Source organism: Myotis daubentonii, chromosome 2 (assembly GCF_963259705.1).
Source record: "Myotis daubentonii chromosome 2, mMyoDau2.1, whole genome shotgun sequence".
Classification (NCBI taxonomy): Eukaryota; Metazoa; Chordata; class Mammalia; order Chiroptera; family Vespertilionidae; genus Myotis; species Myotis daubentonii.
Genome location: NC_081841.1, coordinates 72,111,921 through 72,126,231, shown reverse-complemented (window position 1 = coordinate 72,126,231; position 14,311 = coordinate 72,111,921). Strand labels below are relative to the sequence as shown.

At 33.8% G+C, this 14,311-nt stretch overlaps 1 protein-coding gene across 1 annotated transcript in view; it reads right to left on the bottom strand.

The window, feature by feature from the left end:
* Positions 1-244: 244 nt before the first annotated feature.
* Positions 245-14,311, bottom strand: part of TRHDE (thyrotropin releasing hormone degrading enzyme) — a 394,910-nt gene continuing 380,843 nt past the window's right edge. Inside the window, exons 18-19 of the mRNA XM_059683656.1 lie at positions 13,735-13,816; positions 245-8,802 (exon numbers count right to left, since the gene is read on the bottom strand). Coding sequence (XP_059539639.1) covers positions 8,659-8,802; positions 13,735-13,816 — 226 coding nt within the window. The 3' untranslated portion in view covers positions 245-8,658. The remainder of the gene's footprint in view (positions 8,803-13,734; positions 13,817-14,311) is intronic.

Genomic DNA, 14,311 nt, shown 5'->3' with positions numbered 1-14,311 from the left:
TCTCTATCCCTCTCCCTTCTTCTCTGTAAAAAATCAATGAAATATATTTTTTAAAAAAAGTCTATGTCAGAAAAGAAAGTGGGGTATTTTTTCTCTTTTAATGGAACTCTATGGTGTGCATACTCAGAATGTTTAAAAATTGTTTCATTCTCAAGTGAACACAAAAGCATAATAAAAAAAAAGCAGAAGGTACTATTTATCTTGGCCTTAGCTGCACATGTCAGAAAATTAAGACAGCGGTGAATGATTCATTACTGTACAAAGTTTTATTATCAGAGGCAAAATTCAAATTTGTTCTGCTTAAAACACAGAAGACAAATTTTCTCCTTTAGAAAAACCCATTTTGTTAGTGCGTGGTTATAATGGAATAAAAATTTCATGTTGTATACATGCTAATTCAATCTTTACTAAATAATTTTAAAGGTGTACAATAGAAAACATCTGCTAAATGAACACAAAGTCATTTATTTGGTAGATGCTTTAGTAACTTGTGTTTACTTTAAAAAGTTACATTTGTATTTCTAAATCTTAAAGTATTAGAAAGGAATAATTGCTTCCATTTGTCCTATTTTAAATGTCTGTTCATTTGGGGATGGCTTTAGGAAAATAAACGTTGTTGCTGAATAAATTCAAGTTCATTAGAAATAAACCACATAATATTTTTAAAAGGTTAGCTGATGAATTCAGTGTCCAGAAAGCCAACTGGGAAAGCTCAAAGGCAGAACTTGTCTTTTTGCTTCAAGTAACTGCACAGTGCATGAGCTTCATAGTCCTAATGTGTTTCCGTTTTATAGTCGTAATTTGTTTTCAATGACTACCAAAACGTGAAGGGACTAAAAGACACAAATAAAAATGCCAGGTGTATTCATATAGGGCAATGTACAAGCAGCATTTTAAAAGATAATGTGAGATCACTATTATATAGTATTTTAAAAGGTAGAGCATTTGAGGAAGAATTCACTTGCAAAATGTTTCACACTTGAGAAGTGGCAGATAACAAACTTATTTTAAATAAAATGGAATAACTAAAAGTTAATAATAAATGTTCTAACCCAGTAGGTTCTAAGAGAAGCTGGGAACCCAATAATGTACAAAACAAGTATAATATTGTGAACTTTGTAGAGGTTAAAAGAATAGTGACAGAATAATTAACATGGAAAATAAGTGCACTGAACATTCAAGGCATATGTTCTTAATTCCACCGTAATATCTTCTATAAAACAATTCACTCTTTCATTTACCTACATGACATAATAAAAATGTGTGCGATTAGAAGCAAGTCGACCTGTGCAGAGCCAGGTCAAAGCAGTTATCTTAAACTGTAAACGTATGCACAGCAGCTCAATAGAAATGTAACCTCAAGTAATTTGAGCAGCTGCAGTTCACCCATAGTTCTATGCAGAAAGAGAGAAATACTTCCCTGACCTCATCGCTAAGCAGAATTCTCGCTAGACTAATAGGTCTCCTCCATGTGCAGAACAGGGACTTCACCTCATCTTTTGGTCCACTGGTGAAGAGCTTTGCAATCCAGCTTGTCGTTTTATTTATTTCTCATGGCTTGTTGGCTGGTAAATCTGTTAATTAGGTGTTATCGCTTAAAACCCACTACACACGCTAATGTAAAACCTCCTGATAGAAACTTTTATAAGTTAGATGAAGTAACCTTGCTAAGAAAGGAGTGGCAAACCAGAATGCATAATTAACACTTCTCTCAAATATGCCAATGACAATGAAAAAGTGAGCTAAGTATCTATGTACAACTCCTAGAGAGACTGGTCTGTATAGAAAAGCGTTATGTTTCCATACATGTTGGAGGCAGATTAACAACTAATCTGAGTCATATGAGGCTTGGGGGCATGGGTCTGGACTCCCAGCTAATACCTACCAGTAGTTAAATAAACTGATCACAACTCTTAGTCTACTCTCCTCAATGGTAAAATAAAACTGATAATATTTTATTAGATTTACTTAAAAAGGTGATATCTAAAAAGTGCTTGGCATTTAGTAGACTCTCTGATTTTTGTTCTTTCCTATATTTTAACTCATTTAACATCAATAAATTTAACACAAGAAATTTAACATCAATACATTTAACACAAACATTTTTAATTCAGGTCAAAATAAATGATTGGTCAATTTTTCTTCTTAGTGGACTAGTGCATAAAATGGGAATGTCCAAAAGATAAACATCTTCAATGTGCTATCCTTAAAGTATGAAATATTCAAAATTAAATCCCTTAAAATTCAATGTTTTCAAAATCTAGATAAAATCATACTGCCTACTACTATTAGTGCCATTTGTGAATTACTTATTTTAAAAATAAGATACATGTAGTTACTCATATGCAGTATAGTTAAAATTATAAAATTTAACTACCCAATATTAAATATTTTTAATATTTAATACATTTTAAAAATTCCTTTTCTAAACTTTGAGATAAAATTTCATAAAATAAAATAGAAAATAATAGCTACTAGTGTATTCTTTGTTAGATTTTTCCTGAATATAAATCACATTAAACAAAATCTATAATAATCCTATATAATAAAATGGTAATATGCAAATAGACTGAATGGCAGAACAACAGAACAACCAAAGCATAGTATGCTAATATGTTAAAGCTGCTCAACCACTCGCTATGACGTGCACCAACCACCAGGGAGCAGACAGTCAACTGGTCAACCAGTCACTATGATGTGCACTGACCACCAGGGGCAGATGCTATGACCAGTAGGTTAGCTTGCTGCTGGGGTCGGCTCATTGGGACTGAGTGAGATGGGCCAGACATGCCCTGGAGCCCTCCTATGGTCCCTCCCTTGATCATGCACCGGTGGGGTCACTCAGCCTGGCCTGTGCCCTCTCGCAATCCGGGACCCCTTGGGGAATGTCAGAGACCCAGTTTTAGCCTGATCCCACAGGCCACTCCCCTTGGGAGGGCACCAGACACAGGGCTCATGGCTGGCAAGCGCTCCTACAGCAGCATGAGCTTCTCCCAATCAGGACTGATTAGGTGCGAGACTGCGGCAGGCACAGTGGGGCCCGGATGAGCGGGAGCAGCAGGTAGGCACTGCAAGCGGCGTTGGACTGTGGGTTTCAGCCTGATCCCTGCAGACCACCCAGAGGGACCCCACCCATGTACGAATTTGTGCACTGGGCCTCTAGTAAAAGCATAATATGCTAATTACACTGGACATCCTTCCTGACGACCTTCCAGACGAAGCAAGGGCTGCAAGGGAAGACTGGGTCCCCGGTGCCAGAAGAAAGCTGGTGCTGGCAGCTGGGAAAGGAAGGCCTACTCTTGCATGAATTTCATGCATCGGGCCTCTAGTATTTTAATAATAAACTTTCTAATTCAAACAAAGCAATCAATTAAAGGTTATATTAAATTTTGAAATTTAGGAGTATTTTATAAGAACATTTCTGTATTTGAAAGTTCACATATACCAATTTTCACAAATACATTATTTCCTAGAACAAAAATTGTTGAACCTGCTTTAAAATATATATAATTAACTTAAAATTAACACATTATAACTATACAAGTAATATGCTAAAACCATTTTAGAAAACATGAACTACTTTTACATAAATACGTTAAACATTCTTCCTGCAACTTACTAATATTAATAAATTGCTCAAACAACTTTTCTTAAAGTTAAATTCTATTCCAATTTATATTCCAACTATAAAATTTAAACTGAGTAGGTTTTTATACTTTCTAAATGTTACATATTTCTGTGAAATACAACTAAATGTTTTGAAATAAAACAATGAGAATTATTCACACCTAAAAATTATTTCCTCTTCTATAGCCTGTAATTTTTTTTCATGTTGCACTCATTCTAAATGGTTCATTATTTCCTTAAATAGGCTGTCCCAAAAAATGTATATACACTTTGCATGATTATAAAGTCAGTGTTTATTAACATACGGTTAACTTTCAAATTGTAAAAGAATCTACAGAAATGAATAATTTTTTGTCAACATCTTTTTTTCATATATATATAGAGAAAGTCCTATAGATATATAGATATATAATTGTTTTTCAGAGAGGAAGGGAGAAGGAGATAGACACAGAAACATCAATGATGAGAGAGAATCATTAATCGGCTGCCTTCTGCACACTCCCCACTGGGGATCAAGCCCACAACCCAGGCATGTGCCCCTACCAGAATCAGGAAATTGAACCATGACCTCCTGGTTCACAGGTCGATACTCAACCTCTGAGCCACACTGGCTGGGCTGTCAATGCCTTTTTTCAAACTGATGATGGTTCTGGTCCAAGCACTGCTGATAATTCAAAACAATGGAATCACGAACATCAAGAATTATTTTGTTCAGTATTTGTGTGCCCTCAGTTAATCAACTGTTGCCTGTTTTGTACTGTAAACTTTTTTTTTTTAATGTAACCCCATAGAAAAATCTAGTGGGTAAATTTTCTTTGTTCAAAGCTTAGTCTGGCTTCACCTATTATATCAAATCAGTTAAACCTGAAAAGGAGTGAAGATTGAGTTATCAGCTGTAAAAGTGTGTATACGTTTTGGGGGAGGTATGTATATTGCACACCCTGAGTCCCCCCAAAAATTTATGCACACTTTGAATAATTAAAAAGGCAGTGTTTATACTTCTACTGCATTTTCAAACTTCCAGTAGCATTTTAGGATGAATTTTCTTTGTTTAAAACTTAGTCTGGCTGAAAAGAAAAAAAAAATGAATTTGAGCTATCAGCTGTTAAAGTGTGTGTACATGTTTTTGGGACACCCTGTATTTGTTTATTCATTGTGATATGAATTTCTTTAGGTCTTACTCATCTTTTCCTTACTTACCTCTCACATAGTGCTTTGTAAAATAAAAGGTGGTCAACACATATTTGTTTAATTAAATTGAATTCTGTCATTACATAATTAGCAGTGTCAAATGATAATAATTCAGTTACAATCTGGAATACAGAAAAAAAGTACAGGTGTGGAAATCTGAATTTCTCATTATGTAAATTGTTACTACTTCTTTGACATGATATACTGAGAAAAATAATTGGGCTATTTTAGGTTTCCCAATACTTAGAAAAATATGCCTTAAATATTTAATAGCCAGCAGATTTTAATTAAACATATTATTGTAAACTTCTTTATAAATCCCTTTACTGAATCAAATCCAGTACTATAAGCTGCACAAAGTTTGTTTTTTTTACAACTTAGTCTGCATAGATTTGTAAACATTTTACTGAATATTATCTTCACTGATTTAGATGGACACCATTTTATCAATTATCTGATCATTTATTACTACAGATAAGAGTTTATTAGAGATATTTCTGTGAAAAATAAATCAAATTATCAGTATTTTAAGGTCATTTAAACAATGTTCACCAAAAGATTTTTTTAAAAAAACTATACTCAATAAACTATATAATTTGTCCCAATATTTGGCTACTTATGCTGACCAAAGTCAATGTTGATTAATATTTCATCCAGTTGTTTGACATCAAGCAAAGTAGAAACACAGACTTTAAAAATAACATAAATAACATAATTATTGTAGATCTATTTAGTCACATATTTTGACGCTGCTGCCAGCATTTGGAAAATCTTCAACTAATACTGTGGATAGAAATATTTCAAACATGTATTTCTATTTAGTTGTAGAAAGGCTGTATTGAAAGTATTAGGTTATTTTATCTGTTCCCAAAGTAACTACTATGTAATTTTAAATAGTTCACATTGCTACTCTGTGCCTCAGTTTCTCATCAGACAACCAGGGCTAATATAATTTATTATATTTTTGAAAACAGTCAAATAAATGGCATGTGTTAAAGTTCTTTGAAAAAAATGTAATTTACAAATATATTATATAATCTTAATAACCTTCCAAGATATTACAATATTTATAAAATGCATTACCACCAAAATTCTGGTCCTACAATTATCCAGGAAATAATATACACCAAAGCGACTTTAAGCTCCAACTAAAAGCCATGTTATTGAAACTCAAGAATAAACTTTGCATGTAGATATGAGCTTTAGATGTTGTGCTTATATATATATTTTTAAATTTTCAAAGATTATTAGAAACTTTTAAGGGAAAATGTGTCAAAATGGGGACAATTTTTTATTTACAAGTTACCTAGAGATATTTAATACTCAGTATGGTAAATAATTTAGAGCTTTCTAACTGAAACCAAGTTTTGCCATTATACATATACTGTGCCAGTAAAGACAATTTGTTATTTCATGCATACATATGAGTTGTAAAACAGACATAGAAGAGAAAAAAGATAAAAACTCTATGTAGAAAATAGAATTTTATAACTACATTTTACATAATATTCCAAGAGATATCATTGGTTATTTTATTATTTTGAAAATATCACTTATTTCAACAACTAAAAAAAATGTTAAAGCCTGATATAATCTCCAACATTTGAAAGGATAATCATTGAAAAATATGTAGAACAAAAATTCCATCTCAATGCCATTGATACCACTTATACTGTTGAACAAGTATTATATGAGGTATTGAACATTGCACATAATTATACATTTAGGATTTGACATTGTAGCTAAACCAGTTGTTCAAGGCCACTAAAATACTGCAAGAAGATTAAGATTAACAGTGGGGAGGAAAAAGAACTATAAAAGCCCTTCTAACTCAAATGCAGAAGATGGTGATTTCACTCAAAAGCATGTCACAACTACTAAGAATTTTCAGTAATTCACGACACAAAACAAGATATCCACCTCTATTTTTTTTTTGTCTTTGCTATTACATTAATCCAATGGTGATATAGTACATGTTTTGGACCTGCACACCAGTGTGAAATTTATTATTATGTTTCAGAACATACTCCTTAAAGAGTTCACATATGTGATGAGCACTAATTAAATTTCACCACTCTGCTAGGTGTATGGCTCTTAAATTTTACACTAATTAGTACTTTGTCTTAGTAACACCACATAGAGTACTCAAAATTCATGTTTTAATTGAAAGAAATGCTGAAAAGTTTAGGTATAAGTAATAGATATTAACTGCTAAAGTATAAAATTTAATTTTAGATGACACTCATTCTATGGATTAGGACCTATAAACCTATAATAAATATATGGCTCTAGTTTCTAAAATACCTATTTTTTTATTGTGGTGTTGCAGTTTTATTGCCAGTGTCCACTGACTATTAAAGGCAGAATATTTCCTTTCAATGATTTGAAATAAGATTTGGAGAAGTGAAAAACCTCAGGAAAAATAGAAATTTGTGGCTTATGTACAGAGTTGTATTGGTATTTTATAATGATAAATTTTTAAAATATGCCAAATTGGAGCATCTAAGCAATGTTTGGAAAGCTGACCTACGGTGTGAGAATACCATTTAAAATCATTTGTGTTACACAACAAAAAGAAAAGTGTTGTCAATGCAAAACAAACAAAAAAAGTTTTGCTCAAGGAAAGTAACTTTTGGACTTAACTTTAATGTACAGATGGCACAACTGGCATCGAGGGTCATTAAAGGCTAATAGGCCCACTTGAGGTATGGTTGCTTAATGGGGGATTAGAGTCACAGACACAATACCAACACACACACAGAGTTTTTAACTCTCTGGACCACCCAACATGAGATGGATATGCAAATAATATGAAAAAATAAATATTTTTGCAGCGCTAATAATTGTTAAGTATGCACGAGATTTTATGCAATAGGAAGTTTGATCAAAATGATGACAGGATTTGTATTTAGAATGCAGGACTGTCACTTACTTAGAAGATTTAAAAAAAGGTTTAGTTATACATGAATTTTGCTTGAGTTCATTTTTTATATGGTAGAATAGACCACTGTTAAGGAAGTAGACGAAACAAATTCATAACAGTTGAGAAACTTAGTCAGGAAATTGTCAAGAAGGATAGTGTTGAGATAAATTATTTTCAGCCTTTTCAAAGTTTGCAGAAGTTTATAAAAAGAGTTACATTTTCCTTGATCTGAAGAGATTCTTTGAAGAAGTACAGTGTACAACATACTATATACATATGGGGTTTCCCTATGTACATTGACATATGCATACACTATCTATATGCCTTTTTTAACAACTTTAAAAAAAATGGGTTAACAACACAATAATCATTGCAGGACATTTCAAGTGCTGAAATAAGTGACCTTAATCACTTAAAGGGCTATTTTACCTCTTACAATGCCCAAGACTAAGACTATAATTTCCTTCTTTTTTTTTCCCTTTCATTGCAACACTGATTGTCATAGATAATCTTTGTGCTTTTGTATAATGCCCATCCTGGATGTCACATTGGAGTAGACGACATTGGACATTGTAAATAAACATGCTGGAACACAGGTAGGACCAACGACCATGCAGAAAGTATTCTGAATGTGTTTTTTCAAACTGACTGCAACATCAACATGCACCACTATCATATTTGGTCCTGTAGAGCAAGGAATGTACAGCTGAAGCAATCATGGCTAGTTTCACTTGCAAGAGTTTCTTTAAAGAAGAACACCCAATAAGGAAACAAAGCAGGATGAATGAGATAAAACAACAAAAAAATCCCCCATGACCAACAATTAAAAAAAAATCCTCCCACACATTAACACTGAAATTCTGGCCATTCTCCTCATTCTGCACAGAGCAGGCTTCTCGCAGAAATGTTAAGCTGAATTAGTGCCTCACAGCTTTTCCTAACCATTGGAAAAGCTCATCTTGGTAAAGCATTTTCCAGCGCACATTGGCTTCGACGGTTTCCAGTGCTCTTGAGAAAGAGGCAGCGGCTACTCCATCATAGTTCTTCATGAAGTTCTTTAGCTAGAAAGAAAGATTTTTCAAATGGTAATTATGCAGGTCCAACATATATAAACAAGAGTCCATTTTAAACAGTGGGCCACACTCACTACAGAAGGTATACTTAATATGTGGAGAGAGCTTAGTATTGAAACGCAATATGACTGGGTCCACGAGGTGTTAATTATTTTAGAATTGAGAGGAAAATGAGGAGTGGACATTACAGTTTCAGTAGTCATAAAATCAACTCTTGCTTCATAAGTAAATATTAAACAGACATATTTAATTTATCTCTTCATAATAGGCTGATGGTATTGTGGCAAAAACAAGTTCTAATTATGAAGCATATCCAACAGACAAAATAGCCTTAAAAACTGAATATAAGGATTATAGTTTACTTTTTGTTTGTAGAGAGACAATTCTCCTTAATTTTCTCCAAATAAGGAGTCTGAGAGCTTGACACTATCTTTGATGGCAATGGAATTACCAAAGGTATTGAGTAGTGGGGAAAAAATACTGATGGTATGAAAACTGGGTGATTAAATGGCATTGCAATCACCTGAGTAACTAGATTTAGGAAGAATGAAGGAGGAATGTGGTCTCATTGAGGCAGAGAATTGGAACACTAAATTAAAATCTTGTAATTTTTAAGTGTTTTGTCATAATTTTTATGGATATGATATTTTCTCTATCGAGTTTGCATATTCTGGAAATGCTCAAGGATTTTATTTCAAGATTCAATGCCAGCAGTTTTTCTTTCTGATTGGTATGTCTTTAGAAATTGGCAACCAACCAAGGATCGTGATGCTAATAGACAAATGTGAAAAATAAACTTGCAACAGAGAAGCATTATGTGGTGTAATTAGTATGAGGTGTGATTCATCACACGGTGGGCACCACATGGAGGATATGCCAGGAGGGAAATGTATTTTGCATCAGGAATGGCCCAAGGATGGAGAAATAGGGGGAGGAGGCATTTAAAATGGAGTTAATTATACCTTTTGAATTAATTTAAAAATCAGTTCTGGGTAGTTTGTTTTGTTTACGGCAGTGTTACTTTGATTACATAATACTGATCGGTTTTCTCAGTTTATCCTCTACTTTTCTACACACACCCCAGCATCACTGCATTAGCAACAAATAACCATATCTCAGAGCAATATCGTTTACAAGAATTCAAAATCAGTATGCTTTTATAACAAACATGTAAAATTTCCAATGTATAACAAATATTTACTGGCAGTATCTTTAAAATTGGTTTGACATTTGACCAAATTTACACATACTAAGGAAAGGAGAAGAAAGACTGGGATTTATTGAATAACTTCCAATGGCTCAGACCCTGTGCCACATGCTAATACCTGGAACATGTACACATATGTAGAAAGGAAGTCTAATGGAATCACCAGAATAAATTTCTTAAATTTTAGTTTATTAATCCAATAATTCATTTTTATTTATATAGTTATGTTCAGACCCATTCAGTCTATATCTCTAAAGCAACAAGTAATACATGGGTATCTATGTTTTGAATTTAGTGTTTCAATTTATTACAAAACATGCACACTACATTGTACATTTGTAAATTATATATGTACAGTACAGTGGCATTATTTACATAATATACCAATCTGGAAAAAAATTCAATCTATTCATTATATGCTTTATTATATATTTTCCTGGGTAGTCACTGAACATGCCAAATAGTGATAATGACCCTTTGGCAACTTTGATTCCATGGAGCATAGCCACGGGCTTCTTTTTTTAAATATATATATATATATTCTTATTGATTTCAGAGAGGAAGGGAGAGAGAGAGAGAGATAGAAACACCAATGATGGGAAAGAATCACTGATTGGCTGCCTCCTGCATGCCCCCTACTGGGGATGAAGTCCACAAACCGGGCATGTGCCCTTGGCCAGAATTGAACTTGGGACCGTCCAGTCTGCAGGCGGACACTCTATCCACTGAGTCAAATCAGCTAGGGCACCATGGCCTTCTTAATGAGATAGCAAGTCAGCCTGCACACATGGAGTACTAGTAAATCTCTTAAATCCTCCTCAAAGGCAAACAGTAGGTTGCATATGAATGTGCTATTGACAGAATAGCAGGTCAGATTATCCTGCAAAAGAATGCTCAGTTGAAAATGAAATTATAGGTCTCTTGGGAGTCATTTCCTAAATCACTATTTAATTACACTAAATACCACCCTGGTGAGCTCAGAGAGCCTGAGGTGACTCACTTTAGACACCATGGGGTAGTAAGAGGCAGTTGACATTCTAGTTGGCTGATTTCTGCATCCCTTTGGTAGGATTTCTGCTGCTATTTGTTTTTATTATATTGTTTCCTAAATATCTATGCCTTCTTATGGTTTTATATGAAAAGGTTGCATTTAGACTTTTTTTATACAATAACATTTAGTAAGATGTCAGAGTTGTTTGTTCTCCCTGTTCTTCAGAGCATAAAATTTCTAGACATGGTTGTCAATTTCTCTATTAAAAACATTTTTAGCATTTTATAAAACTCTTATTTTAGAGTGTCCTAGACACCAAATATCACAAAGCAAATTATTTGTATAGTAAATTGCAGAATATATATAAATGAATCAGATCATTGCCCTATTATGAGATTTATGTTTTCAACATTAAAACTGTAAATGGGTTGTCTGAGATGCATGGGATCTATATTTTTTCACAACTGTGTTGTACATTAGGTTCAAGAGGCAGGCATATGAGTGCTAGAGAGGAATGCTTAAAGGATATGGGTATGGAAAAATGGCAAGGGTCTCCGAGGGTCCATGTGGTTGTACTTCCATTAGTTTAAAATTAAAGAAATGATGCACTCTCTCATGGAGAAATACTGTTCAAATTGCTAGAGCCATGAAATCAAAGGAAATTGCATTTCCGGTTCTAGAATGCAGTTTTTAGGATGGGACCATGTAACAATATAAGTATCTCTACTTAATGCCCCTAAAGCTGATGGGGATCATGAAAATCTTAAATGAGTTTTCAGAATTCATAAAGTCGCTGATTCCCTTTTGATCTATAAACTGTTGAAATAAGAATGTGCCATACCCAGAGGGAGCACATTGGGTTTTCTGCTTATGAGGCTCGTTGGTTACAGGAGAATGAGCCTGGAATTTCCTCAGCCCCTTTATATTTATGGAAGGGGTTATCAGCAATACAAATTAAACCCCCATTCCGCCTAGCAACAGTGGTCCCCAATCCTACGGACCATTAGATAATGAAAGCATGGAAACACCTCAGGCCACAGTTGTTAAACTAGAAAGTCAGAGCAAGCAGTTATGCTGGGAAGGGACTCGTGACTTGTGCCATGGAGAGACTCTCTTGTGAAGTTAACTGCTTGCAGATAATGGACTAAAAGTCACAATTTAGTTTCAGTTTTGAAATTGTGCCTTTCATTACAGGGGTATCTTGGAAGATTTCAAATGCAATTAAATCAAGGGTAAGAAATTAAATACGTAAGTGAAATACATAAAACCAAATGGTCAGTATATGATAAAATTAGTTAAATGTTCATTTAAAAGACTTTGTTCCTATTGCCTGGTATTATCTAAAAAAAAATATGAAATATAGACAGAAGTATAGGAGGGAGAATAGGAAAGAGACAGGGAAGATAGGAGTCAAATGGGGAAAAGACAGGAGGGAGGCCAGGAGAAGGAAGGCAGCAATAAGGAGGGGCAAGGACGGGAGAAGGAAGAGGACAGGCGGAATCCTTCACTTCAGCATTCACTTCCATGGCTGCACAGAGTGTGATTAAATGAGTCTTTCACTCCAGGGTTATTGAATATGAAATCATGGAATTAAAAGAATTAAAAGTACTTCATTTAAATACAGAGAAAATTGGAAGCAGTAATTAATTTAATTGTTCTTTCTGCTTTGTATGGATATGAAAAATATCCTTCCCATTTAGCTTCTTTTACTAAAAAAATATAGTGAAACGTATGCTGGGGTTTTCAAAACAAAATCCTTTAGGATTGGAAATACAAATAGCAGGGATAAAATTGAAGTTCAAATAATTATAATCAGAAACTGAGCTCAGTTCATGGTGTGAAAGGATCCAAGTTAGTGCATGGTAGATGATCACACAAAATTGGGCAATATCAGAAGGTGCTAAGGGTGGTGCCAGGGTTGATTTGATGCTTCTGAGGGATTGATGCTCAACATGTTTAGCTCTGGGTCACAGCATCAGGCATCCATCAGTGGAAACTGAGGAAACCATGATTTTCATTGATAACTCTCAGTTCTGTTTTATCGTGGAAGAGAGCAGCATACAAAAATCAAGAGGTGTTTGAAGCCCCACTCATTTGAATCAATTAAGTGTATCTATATTTTGCTTCTTCCTTCTACCTACTTACCCCTTCCCATTTCACACTCCTCTCTATTAGAGATGTAAGTGGCAAAATAGTAGTTGGTTTCCAGAGAAAAAAGGATATGTTAGATACTCCACAAGCTGGACACTAGTCCTTAAAAAATTACAGACTGAGTAGCAAGAAGCATTTATCATCACATCCTGTTACGCATTCTCCATATAGACCTGAGGACAAAGCAGTGAGACTCAAGTTCTGTACCTCAACTTCAACTTTGGTCTTCTGTATCCAAATACTGAATCATTGTGACAGTTTTGTTGTTTTGAGAATCCTAAACTGGGTTCACACAATCAGCTGATGAGCAGCTGATTGGATCAAATATGCCTGGAGTGGATTTGGAATCCCCAAGTTGAAGACTCATTCCATTCAAACATTTCTCAAAGGCATTTAATGTTTAATATGTCAAAAATATATTTTCAAATAATGAATTGAGTAATCTTTAGCATGGGTGAGTGTGTGTGTCTTAAAGGAATGAATATGATTCTGTTGTAAACAAATTGTTGAAGTAAATGTATAATTTTATATGTTTATAAAAGAAAGGCATTAGAAATCATAAAAGGTTTACCTCTTTGAGTTCACCTTCAGTATTAAGAAATTCTGTAACTCCACTGATAAGTTTGGAATTCATAAATAATGCCTCTCCATACCTCGAAAGATGAAAAGAAGTCTTAATGTCAATAAAGCAGTAATTTAAGAAATACTATTATATTTCTAGCTCTCTCAAAACCTATTTGAAAAAATAATGATAGTAACTTCCTCTAACCTTGCGATGAAAATAGATATACACGTTGACAAAGTACAGACAGTCCCAAACAAGATGAACTAAAAAAGTCCCACACTAAGACACATCATAATCAAATAACATATAAAGAGCTTCCCAGACAAGAAAAAGCTAAAGGAATTTATTACCACCAAAATATTGTTATATGAAATGTTAAAGGGTCTTCTTTGTAAAGAAGAAAAAAATATAAAAATATGAACAATAAAATGGCAATAAATACATATTTACCAACAATTGAATCCAAAAAAGTAAAATAAATGAAATGAACAAATAGAACAGAAACGAGATTCATAGATACAGATAGGAGGGAGGTTGGGGGGATAGATGAAAAAGGTGAAATGATTAAGAAGTACAAATTGAT